Raw genomic sequence first — 14,764 nt, forward strand, 5'->3', positions numbered from 1 at the left:
TTATAACAAGTATAGTTTACACACGTTAAAGACTTAACGATCCTTGCTATTCAGTAGACGTGTGCCAATAATCAATTCCTCAACGTATCACACTGTTTAACACGCACAAAAAAAAAAAAAAAAAAAAAAATCAATGAGTGTTCTTTTTGTACTCGGGAGCAGCAGGAGAGTCGTGGGTGGCAGGTGCGTTGTGCGTTAGCAGAGGGCTTGAGTGTGTAGATGGATCCAAAATGGTGGCTGAGTTTTATGTATTATTAAGGAGCTCATCATGGTCAGGTTGTCCGGATTGGACAGGAGCACATTTCAGCAGGTGAGGACGCTACGCTGAAGGTGATCCGTGTACAGGAGCAGTAAGGAGGGATAGATGTTGCAGAGGGATAGATTCCGCCAGTTTCTTATCGATGGAGGAATTCGAGGACGCTGCACGAGTCGCTCTGTAGAAGTGCTCGTCTCTTTGACCTGATTTTCCTGCATTGTAGGGAGCCGTGGTGGATGTGATGGTGTATTTGGAAGTACAAGATTGAGATTTTCCTGGTTCAGAAGCTGTATGTCCAATATCTGACTAGGTTTAGACTCGCCAGGTAGAGCGTAGGGGTTCGGAATGAGGGCTTGGTTTTTCTTCAGGCTCCCTCTCTTCTTCCTGAGGTTCGGCTCGGACTTCTCCTCAGGGACCGATGGGTACTGGACCATAATGGTGGGTTTCTGGCGGAGGTCTTGGTGTGTATGAGGCTCGGTGGCCATGATGGTGCGAGCACTGTGCATTCTCTGAGGGAGTTTGGGGCCGGGCTCGCCGTGCTTCTTCTTCCAGCGCTTCAGCTGCGTGCGTTGCTCACGTTCCACGTCCTGTGCCGATACCTGCAACTCCAGAACCTACAGCAAAAATCAGTCACAAAAATGAACTGGAATAGAATGTCATTCTACTGTACTTAATGTGTTAGAATGGGCTTCATTACAACGTCATGTAAAAGACGATGATAAATATTTATGAACTCTAATTTTGTAGAAATACGAAGGTGATGATGGATAAAACATGCTTGATCACCATGGCATGGACTCGCATAGTTACAGTAATGACAGGAAATGTTACAGTAGTGAAAGACCCATCATCATCATCCTCCTGGCAACCAAGATGGCGGCGCACACCGTTGCTGCGGCTCACGGCTCTCCTTTCCAGTGCTCTTTTTCATTGTTTTTGTATTATTTCTTTATTATTTGTTTGAGCATTATCGATTCCACGAACATCCGCTATACAAGTCAGAACCTTATGGATATTGGGGATCAACACCGCATACCTATTACGAGAATGTTTCATCACACGCACAACATCCCAGACGACATAGCGAGATTGCCGGGCTCTCCGTGGATTGTTGTCGGGTCCAGAAGGCGGCGCAGACGGCGGAGGGAGAGGAAGCAAAAGCGGGGATGCAGGTCCGGTATTATGCTAAGGCTAAGAAAACAACCACACAAGCCACCTTTACCGAGCCTGTTTCTCTCCAATGCCAGATCCCTAGTGAATAAAATCGACAACTTGGAATTACAACTAGCTGGAAATCGCTATGTTCGCGACTGCTGTGTTTTGATTATTACTGAAACCTGGCTTCATCCGAGGATACCCGATGCTAGCATGCAGCTAGCAGGTCGTACTATGCTTCGCTGGGACAGGACTGAGGACTCCGGTAAGAGCAGAGGGGGGGCTCTGTATGTATGTGCATGAGAATTGGTGTAACAACGGAACAATGATAGACAAACATTGTTCCCCTGACCTCGAGTACATGTCCGTAAGATGTCGGCCCTTTTTTCTACCGAGAGAGCTTACAGTGGTGATTATCACGGCTGTGTATATTCCACCTGATGCCAATGTGAACACGGCGCTCTCTCTCCTGTTGAACACCATAAACGAGCAGCAGAGGGCTTACCCAGACGGTGTTCACATAATTGCAGGAGACTTTAATAAGGCGAACTTGAAGACTGTACTCCCGAAATTCTATCAACATGTTAAGTGTTTTACTAGAGGGGCGAACACTTTGGATCATGTTTACTCCAACATCAAGCACGCGTATAGAGCCATACCTCTCCCCCACCTCGGCCAATCAGACCATCTCTCCCTCCTGCTCTCCCCTGCCTACACCCCCCTCAGACGCAGTGTCACGACCACTATAAAGACTGTTACCACCTGGCCTGATGATGCATTCTGCAAACTACAGGACTGCTTCGAACAGACAGACTGGGATTTGTTTGAACATCAAGAGCTAGAAACATTAACAGGAACGGTACTGGACTACATCAAGTTCTGTATCGGAAATGTGACTGTGGAAAAAAACATCCGGGTTTTCCAAAACCAGAAACCATGGATGACCAAACAGGTCTGCACACTACTCAAAGCCCGCGACGCTGCCTTCAGGTCTGGTAATAGAGCTCTGTACAGAGCTGCCCGTGCCAACCTGAAAGGCGGTATTAAGGAAGCTAAGGCGGCCTATAAGAGGAGCATAGAGTCCCACCTGTCCAGCAAAAATAAACGGGAGGTGTGGCAGGGTATACAGAACATCACAAACTACAGAGGCCGTGAGGCGACAACAGGAGTCCTGAGTGCGATTCTGGCAGAAGAGCTAAATTGCTTCTTCGCTCGCTTTGAAACATCACAACAACAGCACTCATCTGCTCCAGCCCCACCTCCAACCTCATCTGGCCCCCGTACCAGTCCAGCCCTGCCTCCATCCCCTTCTGGTTCCTGCACCACTCTACTTACTGTGAGGGAACACGATGTTAGACGGATGTTTCTGGCAGTGAACCCCAGGAAGGCTGCTGGCCCAGACGGTGTACCTGGTAACGTGCTCAGATCATGTGCCCACCAGCTTGCCCACATCTTTACCAGAATTTTCAATCTCTCCCTGGCCCAAGCAGTCATCCCGTCCTGCCTAAAATCAGCCACAATCATTCCAGTGCCAAAGAAATCGCCCACCACTAGCCTGAATGATTATCGTCCTGTAGCCCTCACTCCAGTTATCATGAAGTGCTTTGAGAGATTGGTTCTTCAGCACATCAAGGACTACCTCCCCCCAGATTTCGATCCTTTTCAATTTGCTTATCGTGCAAAAAGATCCACAGAGGATGCTATCGCCGTAGCTGTCCACTACGTGTTGAGACATCTTGAGCAGCAACAGAGCTACGTACGGATGCTTTTTGTGGATTACAGTTCGGCTTTTAATACAATAATTCCGGACATTCTCGTCACCAAATTGGTCACCCTTGGTCTCCCCCGCCTCACGTGTGCCTGGATAAAGGACTTTCTGACCAACCGGTTCCAGACAGTGAGACTCGGGCCCCACCTCTCCTCCACTCGCACGTTGAGCACAGGTTCTCCACAGGGCTGTGTGTTGAGCCCCCTCCTGTACTGTCTCTACACATATGACTGTAGACCAGTCTACAACAATAATATTATTATCAAGTTTGCTGACGACACCACAGTGGTCGGACTTATCTCAAAAGGAGAGGAGGCAGCCTACAGAGAGGAAGTCCTAAACTTGGCAGCCTGGTGTTCAAAGAACAACCTGACTCTAAACACCAAGAAAACCAAGGAACTTATTGTAGACTTCAGAAAACACAACACGGAGCTGGCCCCCCTCTTCATCAATGGGGAGTGTGTAGAGAAGGTCCACACCGTCCGGTTTCTTGGCGTCCTTATCTCTGCTAACATCTCCTGGACGGACAACATCACAGCGGTCATCAAGAAGGCTCAAACGCGGCTACACTTCCTGAGGGTTCTCAGGAAGTACAATCTGGACTCCAATCTGCTGCTGATCTTCTACCGCTCGTCCGTCGAGAGCTTGCTGACATACTGTATCACGGTGTGGTATGGTAGCTGCACCGCAGCAGACAGGGAGAGGCTTCAGAGGGTAGTAAGAGCAGCACAGAAGATCATTGGCTGCCCTCTCCCCTCCCTGATGGATATTTATACTTCCCATTGCCTCAGCAGAGGAAAAACTATCATTAAGGACAGTTCTCACCCTGGCTTTGATCTGTTCAATCTGTTGCCCTCAGGGAGACGTTACAGGTGCATCAAAACAAGGACTAGCAGATTTAAGAATAGTTTCTTCCCAAAAGCTATTACCATGATAAACAAACACATGTACTGAGTCCACAGCATATGTATTTAGTGTCTCAAAACTGTGCATCTCATAGTACCTCCGCCATCCACCCTAATATCTATCTATCGTGCATATATCTTGCATATACTGTATATCTTGTTTATTTATTTTGTTTATTTATCTTATTTATTTATCTGTGTATTATCTGTTTATTCTTCTTGTGTATTGAATGTATATGTTTGCACGGAACAAAAAGGAGTGGCTCTTAATTTCATTGTACATGTGTATAGTGACAATAAAAGGCATTCATTCATTCATTCATTCACTCCTCCTCCTCCTTCTCTCTGTTGTGTTACCTGGAGCACGAAGAAGCCCTCCTGCATGTATCTAGGCTCAATCGCTCTGAGGACCTCCATGGTCTCATACTGACCCGGACAGGCCTTGAGCTTATCCCGAGTACCCAGCATGGACGTCAACACCACCAAACCCACACAGAATATCATTTTCACTCCTACACAAAGAAAGAATGAGAGAGAGAATCAACACAGAAAGAAAAGAAGGACAAGTGTGTGTTTGTGTCTGACCGTCACACAGGAACATGTCCCACACTCTGAGGACCGAGGCCCAGGGCAGAGTTCTGGAGAAGGCGCACATGAACCACTCCATCATGTAGAGCACCGGCTCGATCTTGTGCTTGTCCAGGTGCCGATACGCCACAGAACACACTCGCTTCACAGCGCATGCAGGATCTCTCCGTCCAGCTGAACCGCCTCCTGCACACATAACGGTTCACAATAAGCGATATAACTTGCTGTTAATAACACAAAACAACTGTTCTCCTACACAGAGAAGCCCTGTTTCTAATAATACACTGTGCAGTGCAGAAATCTGGGAGGAAGAAATAAAACACGTAAAATTACAAAACAAAACTACAGCTCACACTAAAATACATAAACACACACTCACAATAATATAGAACATTAAACCTTAAAGAAAAAACTAAGCAAAACTGCCTCATGAACACAGCAACACATACACACAAACACAAGATGGCGGTGTTGAGTCGCCTCGTACAGCGGAGCAGGGTGGGGTTTGTAGCTCCGATATATAATTTCTAACAGACCTTATGATCTGTGTGGCGTTACAAAACTAAATTACCGAGTGCGAATGTTTCCTCTACAACTTCAGACTGAACTGAACTACATTCGCTTCAGTCAGATTTCAGTTTTTCACTTTTTCACGCCTGCAATCCACGGATACACAACTATAGCCGTTTTAAAAACGTGCATTCAGTCCGGTTTCTCGTTTCTACTGTACTTCTATATTCCAATTTATTTAACTAGGCCTGTAAAAAGAAAAAAAAACCCAAACACATGGCAAATGGTACTTCTCAGCTTAATTTGATTGGTGAACAAATACAGTGGTCTCAGTTGATCCTAAATGTTTCTTTCCCAACAAAATAGAAGGTTTAACAAATAAAAAAATGTAATTTCAATGTCACTCTTATTTCATTGGTCCATGAAACCTATAAGGAACGGTCTTCAGGTATTTCTTGGCCCAGTCATGATGCTTCAGCTTGTAAGTCTTATGCAGTGGCGGTTGTATTTCAGCCTTCCTTACTGTAGCCATGTCTCTGAGCACTTGCCACCTTGTATTTCTGGACACTCGTGGAAGGTTGCAGTTCTGAAACATGGTGGCAGTGCTGGCTAATGGGTTCTCTCACGTTTTATTCTTCTTAGTCTTTTGCAGTCAACTAGCGCCTTTTCTTCTCCGTGGTTTTTTGCCCCCTGTCGAGTATTCATCACAAAGCATTTTTCTTGGGAGGTCACACCTCAATAATTTTGCGATCGTCAGTGTGCTGCAGCCCCCTGATAGGCATTTTACAATTTCTGACTTTTTTTTTTTGACCCATTTTCCTGAATTGGAGAAGCTAATAATTATGCAAACCTTATATAGGATGTTAATCACTTTAAGGTGTAGTGTTTATATGTGGTGTTCTCCCAACAGGTTATTTTGTAGACCTTGAATTTGTTTGATAACGAGCTTTGCTTTCATTGGTTGGCTTAAAGGAGGGCGGGGTCACGAGTACTCTACTTTTTTCCCCTTCTTCGCACTCTTTTTGATTATACTGTTCTATCTGCTTTTCATGCACAAGTATGTCCCTGTACTATTAAGGGGAAAAAGTGCACGTGCAAGGAGATGTACTACAAATATAATCTATAATATAAACTTACACACATTTTTAACCAGACAACACCACAGGCTGTCAAAATGGCTGACATGGCCAGTTTTCTCCATGTTGGGCAGAAGGATAGACTGTTATCGTAACCATAGTGCAAAGTGTGAATGAGCGAGCAAAAAAACACTGATAAGACCGATTTGAAAACTTTCCAGGCTGATATTCTAATGAGCACGCTTGACCTTTGTTGATGTGAAACACTCAGCCTGCTATGGTACTTTTTGATGATATCTTTTCATGTGACAACACTGAAGAAATGACACTGTGCTACAATGTAAAGTAGTGAGTGTACAGCTTGTGGAACAGTGTAAATTTGCTGTCCCCTCAAAATAACTCAACACACAGCCATTAATGTCTAAACCGTTGGCAACAAAAGTGAGTACACCCCTAAGTGAAAATGTCATTTTACAGTTCAACAAACTCTCCTCCAGCCCCCCAGTGCTGAGCCGCCCACAGAAGACAACGTGGTGTAACCTGTGATACATCTCCCAGCCTGAAGAGGGAGCACTGCTCAATGCATACATGCTCTCAGTGGGGGGTGGGGGAGGGACATCTGCTTTGTGACTAAGTCAAACTTTCTGTGAATATTTAACCATTTGTCCTCATTCTCACTAATACGACTGTTTACAATATTATTCATATGAAGTTGGAAACTGTGCAGAGGTTTAATGTGTTTCTAACTGAAAGTACAAACTCTGAGACAAACTATTCATGCATTAGTGCTGCTCCAGCTTTTTAGTGTCCATCACACTTTTGTGTGAAAGCATCGCTGTGTGCACCGTTAATCCAGAGTCTGTGATTAGATTATCCACATCATGTTCAAATAAATATTTCTGTAGGAAACGCTTTAGAGCAGGGAAGCCTTACTGTGGTCCTGTAAGATTACAGTCCAGTACAGTTTGGGAATTTTCCTGAATCACACCCGATTTAAGTCCTCGGGTCATTAGGTAGGAGTGTTAGATGAGAAATCATCACACTGTGCATGATCACAGGAATTCAGGACCAGAGCCAGGCTCCCCTGATTTATAAATTAATTGTTGATGACCTTAAAGTAATTCCCAGTGAAGATTTATCATCTTTTTACAAGCATCCTTTTCACATGTAAGAAAAATAGAAATCACAGTGATTTGTACATTTGTGCTCTGCATTTCTTTCAGAGCCGTGGGACTGAATTGTTGTGTATATAGGCAGTTTTTTTGTGCTCTGAAATTGACCGGACTTTTGAGAAGATAGCTGCTCATGGTTTAATTCACTTTTAAAAAGGGACTGACAATATGAAGTGAGCATACGTGTATAAAAAGGTGGTTGTGTTGAAGAAACCTTGTTGACCGATCTTTGCTAACTTGCTCTGTCTGTGTGTGTGTGTTTACTGGTACAATAGTGGTAGCAGATTTGCAGAGCCGAGCTTACAGTAAGGAAGACGCTGAAGTGTACTTGTTTGGAAGATGTGGAAACTCAAGTCTTACATGTTAGCACAAACATGTCTTTTTCCTTTATTAGGGAATTTGTACTTTTGGACATTTTTGAAAGATATCATGCTTGTGAAATGTGCTTTGCGTGTTACTCATGTTCAACTGGTTGTACTGGGCTTAGATTTGTGTCTTTTTGAATCATTTACGCTCTATGGCACCTTTTACGGTTTTGCTGTATGGGCTGTGTTCCAATTGATCTGTGTTTGATCATTTCCTCCCTTCGCTCAAACATTGTGTTTGAGAAGGCCTTCATAGTTGAACGGTTGTTTTCCTCAGCTTTGGATTTAGCTGTAGGGCCCAGAGGTTTTTGGAGTTTGAAGAGGAGGCGATAAAAGATTTGGAACACAGCCCTGTTTTCCTTTCCGAGGTTCCCCGGCTTTTTTCCGTCACCCGTCACCTCCTAACCGAGCTCAATTCTGCTGCAGTTTTTTAGCCACAAGCTGCTGGTGCTTGACTTCTGAGGCCTTATCCTGTTAAGCGGCCGCACTATGGCAAAAAGGAGAGTTCAGTATGCCGACTGTATGAGCTTCAGTTGAATGTGTTGTGGTCGAACTCTTGGTAGGACAGTCCAGTATATTACAGACGAACACAGACGAAAACATCCACAAGGCTTCTACTAAATATTGTTGAATGTCCGCTCGTATGCAACTCTCCAACAGTGTCACGTCCTATCAAGAGTTTCAGTCGATGTTTATAATCTAACACAATGGGATTTTTTTTTACTCTGGTGTAATTTTCTTGACCATTTTAACGCAACATCTCTGGTGTTACTTTCGTCAAAAATGTAGAACACCAGAGACGAGGCAATGACGACGTGATCTCGTTCCTTCGTGTGTTTTTGCCTCAGATTCTGGCGACTGTTCAGATTCGGTTTGCAGCGAAATTTCAAATCCACAAATGCCTTGAACAACGTACATTTTCAACAATCCGTTTAAATCGACTGGTCCATTTCCGCTGCACGGTGGATTTGAAGGATGCACTGTGATCAGTGTGGCGACGTCTGGGAATCGAGTTTCTGAAAAGGCCACGAGTTGGAGGTTACATTTAGTTTCTAAGGACATCTGGGCTCTTGGTGTCTTTTGGATAGGAACTGCAAAACTTTTTCTATAAGGGTGAAAACAGATGCATGCTTAGATTCTTTATGTGTAGACAGTTTATCTTGCTTACTACATTGACATATGAAGTTTGGACGGGTTCTGTAGAAAGAGATCAACATTAAGGGGGAAAAAAACAATGTAAAAATAAAATACTGAAAGTGAATTTGTCCTGGATTGTTTTATTTATTATTTTCCATTGGGATGTCAAAAGCTTCTTCAACTTGGCCACAAATCTAACAAAGTCAGGTACATTGTCAAGTATTGCCCCAAAATACCTCTATGGTAGATAGATGTGCTCACTGATCACTTGTACATGTGCTCATTCATACAATTATCCAATCAGCCAATCATATGGCAACACCACAGTGTACAACATCAAGCAGGATCAGATGAAGAGCTTCAGTCAATATTCACATCAAACACCAGAATGTAATCCAGTGATTTTATCCGTGGCATGGTTGTAGATTCTAAATGGTCTGGTTTGAGTATTCCAGAAACTTCGGCTCTCCTAGGATTTCCACACACACACACACTTGTGTGAAAAACATCCGGTAAGTGGCAGTTCTCGGGGTGGAAACACGTTGTTGGCGAAAGGAGAATGGCCAGACTGGGTCAAGTTAATAGGACGGCCATGGTAACATCAAATAAGCTCTCTTTACATACATGGTGAGCAGAAAAGCATCTCAGGATGCACAGCATGCCAAACCTTGAGAACAGTAGAAAACCTCATTGATCCAAGATCCATTTTTAAGTATTAAAGATTTATAAAATGTGACACTAGGTTACTTCTCTATAGTTAAAAAAATTGCAAACAGGAATGTGTGTGTGTGTGTGTGCGCCCGCTTCATACTCATGCACTCCCTACTTGTGCCTGAGTGTATTCATTGAGTAAAGACAGTGTGTGCTCTTAAATGTATGTATGTGTGTGTGTGCGCGCGTGTGTATTTAGACGGCAGTGTGAAGTGGTGTACCACTATGTGAGGAGGGAGAAGTATGCTCTGAGGATGAGGAGATGGAGCAGGATGACGTGGCCTCTCTCTGGAGCTCCTCCACGTTCTTCACGCAAAAACAATAACTCAGATTCTGATGGAGCGGCATCTACATAATCAACAAAGCACACAAACATCAGTTTCGTTCTGGGACACCGATTTTCTAAATCATTCCATTCGCTTTCTATTTATTTATGTAGCATTATTAAAAGATCAATCATCAAGCCGGTGTAACCTTAATCTTTATCGCTAGCTGCTCCTGAAGTGTTTTGGAAATCGTTTCAGCCACGTCATGTTCACTCACCGTCCACTTTATTAGGAACACCTGTACGTTCATGTAGTTTTCTAACCAGCCAATCATGAAATATACAGGAATATAGAGGAATCACAAGAAAACTACATTTCAACACACTTAAAAAAAAATAATCTCACAATGTTGGATTTGAGTTTGTAATGCAGTGAGCACAACTAAGGAGTGCATTTTAAAAAGAAAACTACAATGTTGTTGAAGACTGAAACCTGTACCTACAAACTAGAACTGAAAATGGAACCACTGAAGAGTCAACAGTGTCAGAGATCCTCGTGTGTCCAGTTCCACTGTGTACGGCACTTTTTATGCTTACCGACCCATTACTCCAGCTTTTGTGTTTTTTTTAGCTTTGTGCTGATAGAAATGGTTTTGTTTTTTTAAAGCAAACTTGGTGTTAAAACCCAGAAACATCTAGAAATAAAAAGAGACATTCATCATGTGTCTGAAGTAACACTGTTCAGTTATACAAGTAACTGGGTATTTTGGTATATATTGGAAACACTATTTTTGAGCATTTCCCCAGAATTTCATAGAGTGTGGTTTGCAGTATAAGCACCTGTGGTCTCATGCGTGGGTTCCAACGCACATAATAACCCACCCAGAGCTCCAGATGTGTGAGACTGGCCAGTGGATACATCACCTGGTTTTTACAGTCCACATAGAACGGGTTAGTGAAGTCCTCCGGCTGACTGTTAACGTAGGACCACAGTGACCGTTTTACCCTGTACTTCCTAAAAACAAAAGAGAGAGAGAGACAGAGAGAGGTCATAAGACACTTATACAAATTCATTTCCATTCAGAAAAATCAGACAGGCTGGAAAGCCTCCGCCCATTAGTGGAGAAACGTGGAGCGTACCTTTTCCATTCTCTCCTGCTCACTGCTGTAGAGGAATGTACCAAACAGGCAGCTGTAGGGGCGATCCAGGATGGGGATGAGAAAAAGCTCTTTGAACTCAGTGTATAGTAAGATGCTTAAATGTGGATCTGCACAATAGTGCCTGAACAGATAATCAGTCTTTTGTTCAGTACGGAAATTATATTTAATTCTTACAATTAGAGTCCTCTTCAAAAGTATTGGAACATCAAGGCCAATTCACTTGCTTTTGCTGTATACTGAAGACATTTCGGTTTGAGATAAAAGACGAATATGAGACGATAGATCAGAATTTCAGCTTTCATTTCCTCATATTTACATCTAGACGTGTTACACAGCTTAAAATATGGCAGCTTTTTTGAAGCCATCCTATTCATTAACTGTTCAAAAATACTGGAACGAGTGACTGATGTTTTTTTCTTGCTGGCCAGGTGTACCTCGTTAAATGGACTTTAAAGAATGAATAGCTCTGAATGTCTTCTCTTGGTTTGAGCCCTGGGTTTCACCTGTGGAGACAGCATTTGTTGTTAAAAAGAATAAACCGACATGAAAACCAGAGAGCTGTCTATGGGAGAAAAGCAAGCCATTTTGAAGCTGCGAAAAGAGGAAAAACCGGTCTGAACCATTGCACAAACATGGGGCATAGCCAAAGAACAATTTGGAATGTCCTGGAAAAGAGAGTTAGTTCTCATTATGATCTCTTACTTTATAACATTAAAATAAAACAATAGTTCCCTCACAAGCCTCTCTTTTTTCCCCCTAACTCTTGAAATGAATAAGACTTGCAATGTTACTGAGAAACTGGAAAGTGCAATGTCCTCTCTGCCGTGACACTGGAGACTACTTCCATAAAACTTCCATAAATAGATAACTTATAAATCTTAACTAGATCACAATGATCATACGTCTTTTTCTTTAAGTGACATGTTTATAATATGTTTACGATTAAGCTTAGAATATGTATTGCGTACGCCATACTAGACCCTGTCAATGAGCTGTTACTATAGGAACGAGAACGAGCACATCACTATAAAGCTGTAATTTCCCTTGCAGCTGGAATCAGAATCTTGCTGTTCCAGAAATGTCTCCAACGCCTTCTGACCAATCAGATTGGAGAATTCAACAGTGTTGTGGTGTAAAGCATCAGTAGCTGACCTGTCTCATCATCTGCCACACACAGTCGATGAACTGCACAAAGAGAGGGGATCGTTCCGAGTTGGCGTGATTCTCATCTCCAAGGCCGACACGCTGAGAAACACACAGAGAGAGAAAGATGGGGTTAAATATACATGCGTTCACGCACCCACACACAGCCACGCCCTCACTGCTCATACACACCGAGGCCAACTTGTGTCCGAAGCTGATCCACTCCTTCTCGATCAGTACCTGGAACTTGTGTCCGAAGCTGAATCTAACTGATATCTGATATTAAATTATTGTGAATTATCTATATTTTACACTTTATTACCCCATGTCTATCTTATATATATATATATATATATATATATATGGTAAATCGTGCACATCGGAGCAACTTCATCCCGACCATTGCCTGCCTTCAGGGGTGCTAAGGAGCTCCTCGACCATGCCCATGCCCAATGCAAGTTACATTTTCACTGGTGCTGGCGCGTCTACCGAGTTTTGGGAGTTTTCAGCCATGTTTAGGCCCTTAAAAACGACAAGAATGCATGAAATAAACAATAAACACCAGAAAATCAATAGGGCCCTGCACCTCCGGTGCATGCGCCCTCCGGTGGTCACCGGAAGCGCTGCACCTTCGGTGCTCTGCCCCAATAATAAACAGCAGATCCAATAGGGCTTTGCAGCAGCGGTGCTCGGGCCCTAAAAAGCAGAATAAAGCACCAACAGAAGACACAGAAGCACAAAAGCAGGTAAGGATAATTACAGAAATGGTTACATTACAGAGATCCCCACAATGTGATCCATGACCACAGTAACATGACAAGAAGCTTCACCTCAGACCAGTCACCAATTGTTGTAGGAAGGTGAAAGTGGCTGCCTTAAAATATTTTTACCTCAAAGTGATTTGTAGCGCGCGTGCACATACACACACACACGGTGGAAAGGGTGTAGCAAAAATCATGCAACTATTGTGGGAAAAAGAGGGGGAAAAACCCTGATACTTTGTACCTGATGCATCATCTTTTATAATTGTGATTAATGGTCCGTTAGAGAAGAAAAAATTCAGTTCCATTCTTTGATTACTTATTTGGCGTACAGTGAATATTCACACTTTAAGGCCATGTGGAACAATTTCCAAAATGCATTTAAATGGGGTAAATTGTGTACATTGAACCGAGAGTACTAGACATGTTTGCTAAAAGCAACACAAAGGCTTTATTCACACTGCAGGAATTTTATATTGTGTGTTTAGATTTTTTCTTTTAGACAGACTGTTCAACTGCAAATTTGTTCTGGTGAATGACAGGCATTCAAAATCTTTCTGCAGAACTCTGTTGAATATTCTGTACATCAGAGATTCATCTGAACTTCAACAAAACATTTCACATTTATAGAGTTCTGTCTACGGTCATCAAGTAATCACATTTATAAGTTTATTTATTACCTCTTCCCTCTGTTGGCTCAAATATAGCCTATTACCCAAAAACACTTAAAATTCAACATAGAAGCCAACACTCACATCTACCTCTGAGCCCAGTTGGAGATAGAAAAAAAAGACACCAGCCGTGAGTGAGAAGAAGCAAGGGTCCAGATTTATTGTTCCGTTCCACCACACGAGATCCACACCGATGAGAATTCTCAGAAGTGATGAGCTTAAGCTCCTGCATATCCTCCATACTGTCCTGCATATCCTACTATTCTGTTTTTTTATAGAGAGTTTCTCTATTACTATAAGATTATTAAAGTTATTCATGTGTGTATGTTGTGTCTACTTGCCCGCCCTTGACTGTACGAGCGTGTGTGTGTGTGTGTGTGTATTAGCACTCCTCAGCTCAGCTCGTATACCTCTTTTTGACTTTTTTGACTACTACTGCTCTTAAAGATCTTTAAAGTGTAATTCCAATTTGTCAATGTCCGCCTAAACCCGCTTCTATGTGTCTAGGTGCCCATCTTTTCTTCTTCTCCCCTTTGCTGGATGCTAGGTCTCCCTTATGTTTATTTTATGACATTTTTTATCCACAACACCTCCCTGATGGATATTTACACCCCCCGTTGCCTCAGCAGAGGAAAAACCATCATTGAGGACAGCTCTCACCCTGGCTCTGATCTGTTGCCCTCAGGGAGACGTTACAGGTGCATCAGAACAAGGACTAATAGATTCAAGAATAGTTTTTTCCCCAAAAGCTATAATCATTCTAAACACACACATGTACTGATTTCACAGTATAGGTATATAGTGTCTCAGAACTGTGCATTTTATAGTACCCCCCACTTAACCATAGTTAAGAGCCAAATCTCCACCATTCTGAAAGCATAAAGTACGTATTCATGTGTAAACAAACGTGTTTTATCTATGGAAAATAAATGAACATTAGAACAGATTTACTTGTCTCTGACTGAACAAAGCAGGCCATATTAAACTGGGTTAAATATACAAATCCACACAGTTCACCAGTCCAATAGAATCTGTACAACACGTTAGCAATACTTCTGCTCTGTTTAGACCCAGAAAATATAAAATACTTACTTTAGTATGAAATTTCTGTCGAGTGTCT

The 14,764-nt window shown here is 42.8% G+C and overlaps 1 protein-coding gene across 1 annotated transcript; it reads right to left on the reverse strand.

The window, feature by feature from the left end:
* Positions 1-264: 264 nt before the first annotated feature.
* Positions 265-12,398, reverse strand: LOC108261664 (TBC1 domain family member 10A). The gene is made up of 5 exons (XM_053678883.1): positions 12,222-12,398; positions 9,865-9,991; positions 4,670-4,858; positions 4,442-4,596; positions 265-870 (listed from the first exon to the last, which is right to left on the reverse strand). Exons 1-5 carry the CDS (start codon positions 12,396-12,398, stop codon positions 304-306), a joined length of 1,215 nt encoding a protein of 404 aa, XP_053534858.1. The 3' UTR covers positions 265-303.
* Positions 12,399-14,764: the final 2,366 nt, after the last annotated feature.

This window comes from Ictalurus punctatus, unplaced genomic scaffold, assembly GCF_001660625.3.
Source record: "Ictalurus punctatus breed USDA103 unplaced genomic scaffold, Coco_2.0 Super-Scaffold_100056, whole genome shotgun sequence".
NCBI lineage: Eukaryota > Metazoa > Chordata > Actinopteri > Siluriformes > Ictaluridae > Ictalurus > Ictalurus punctatus.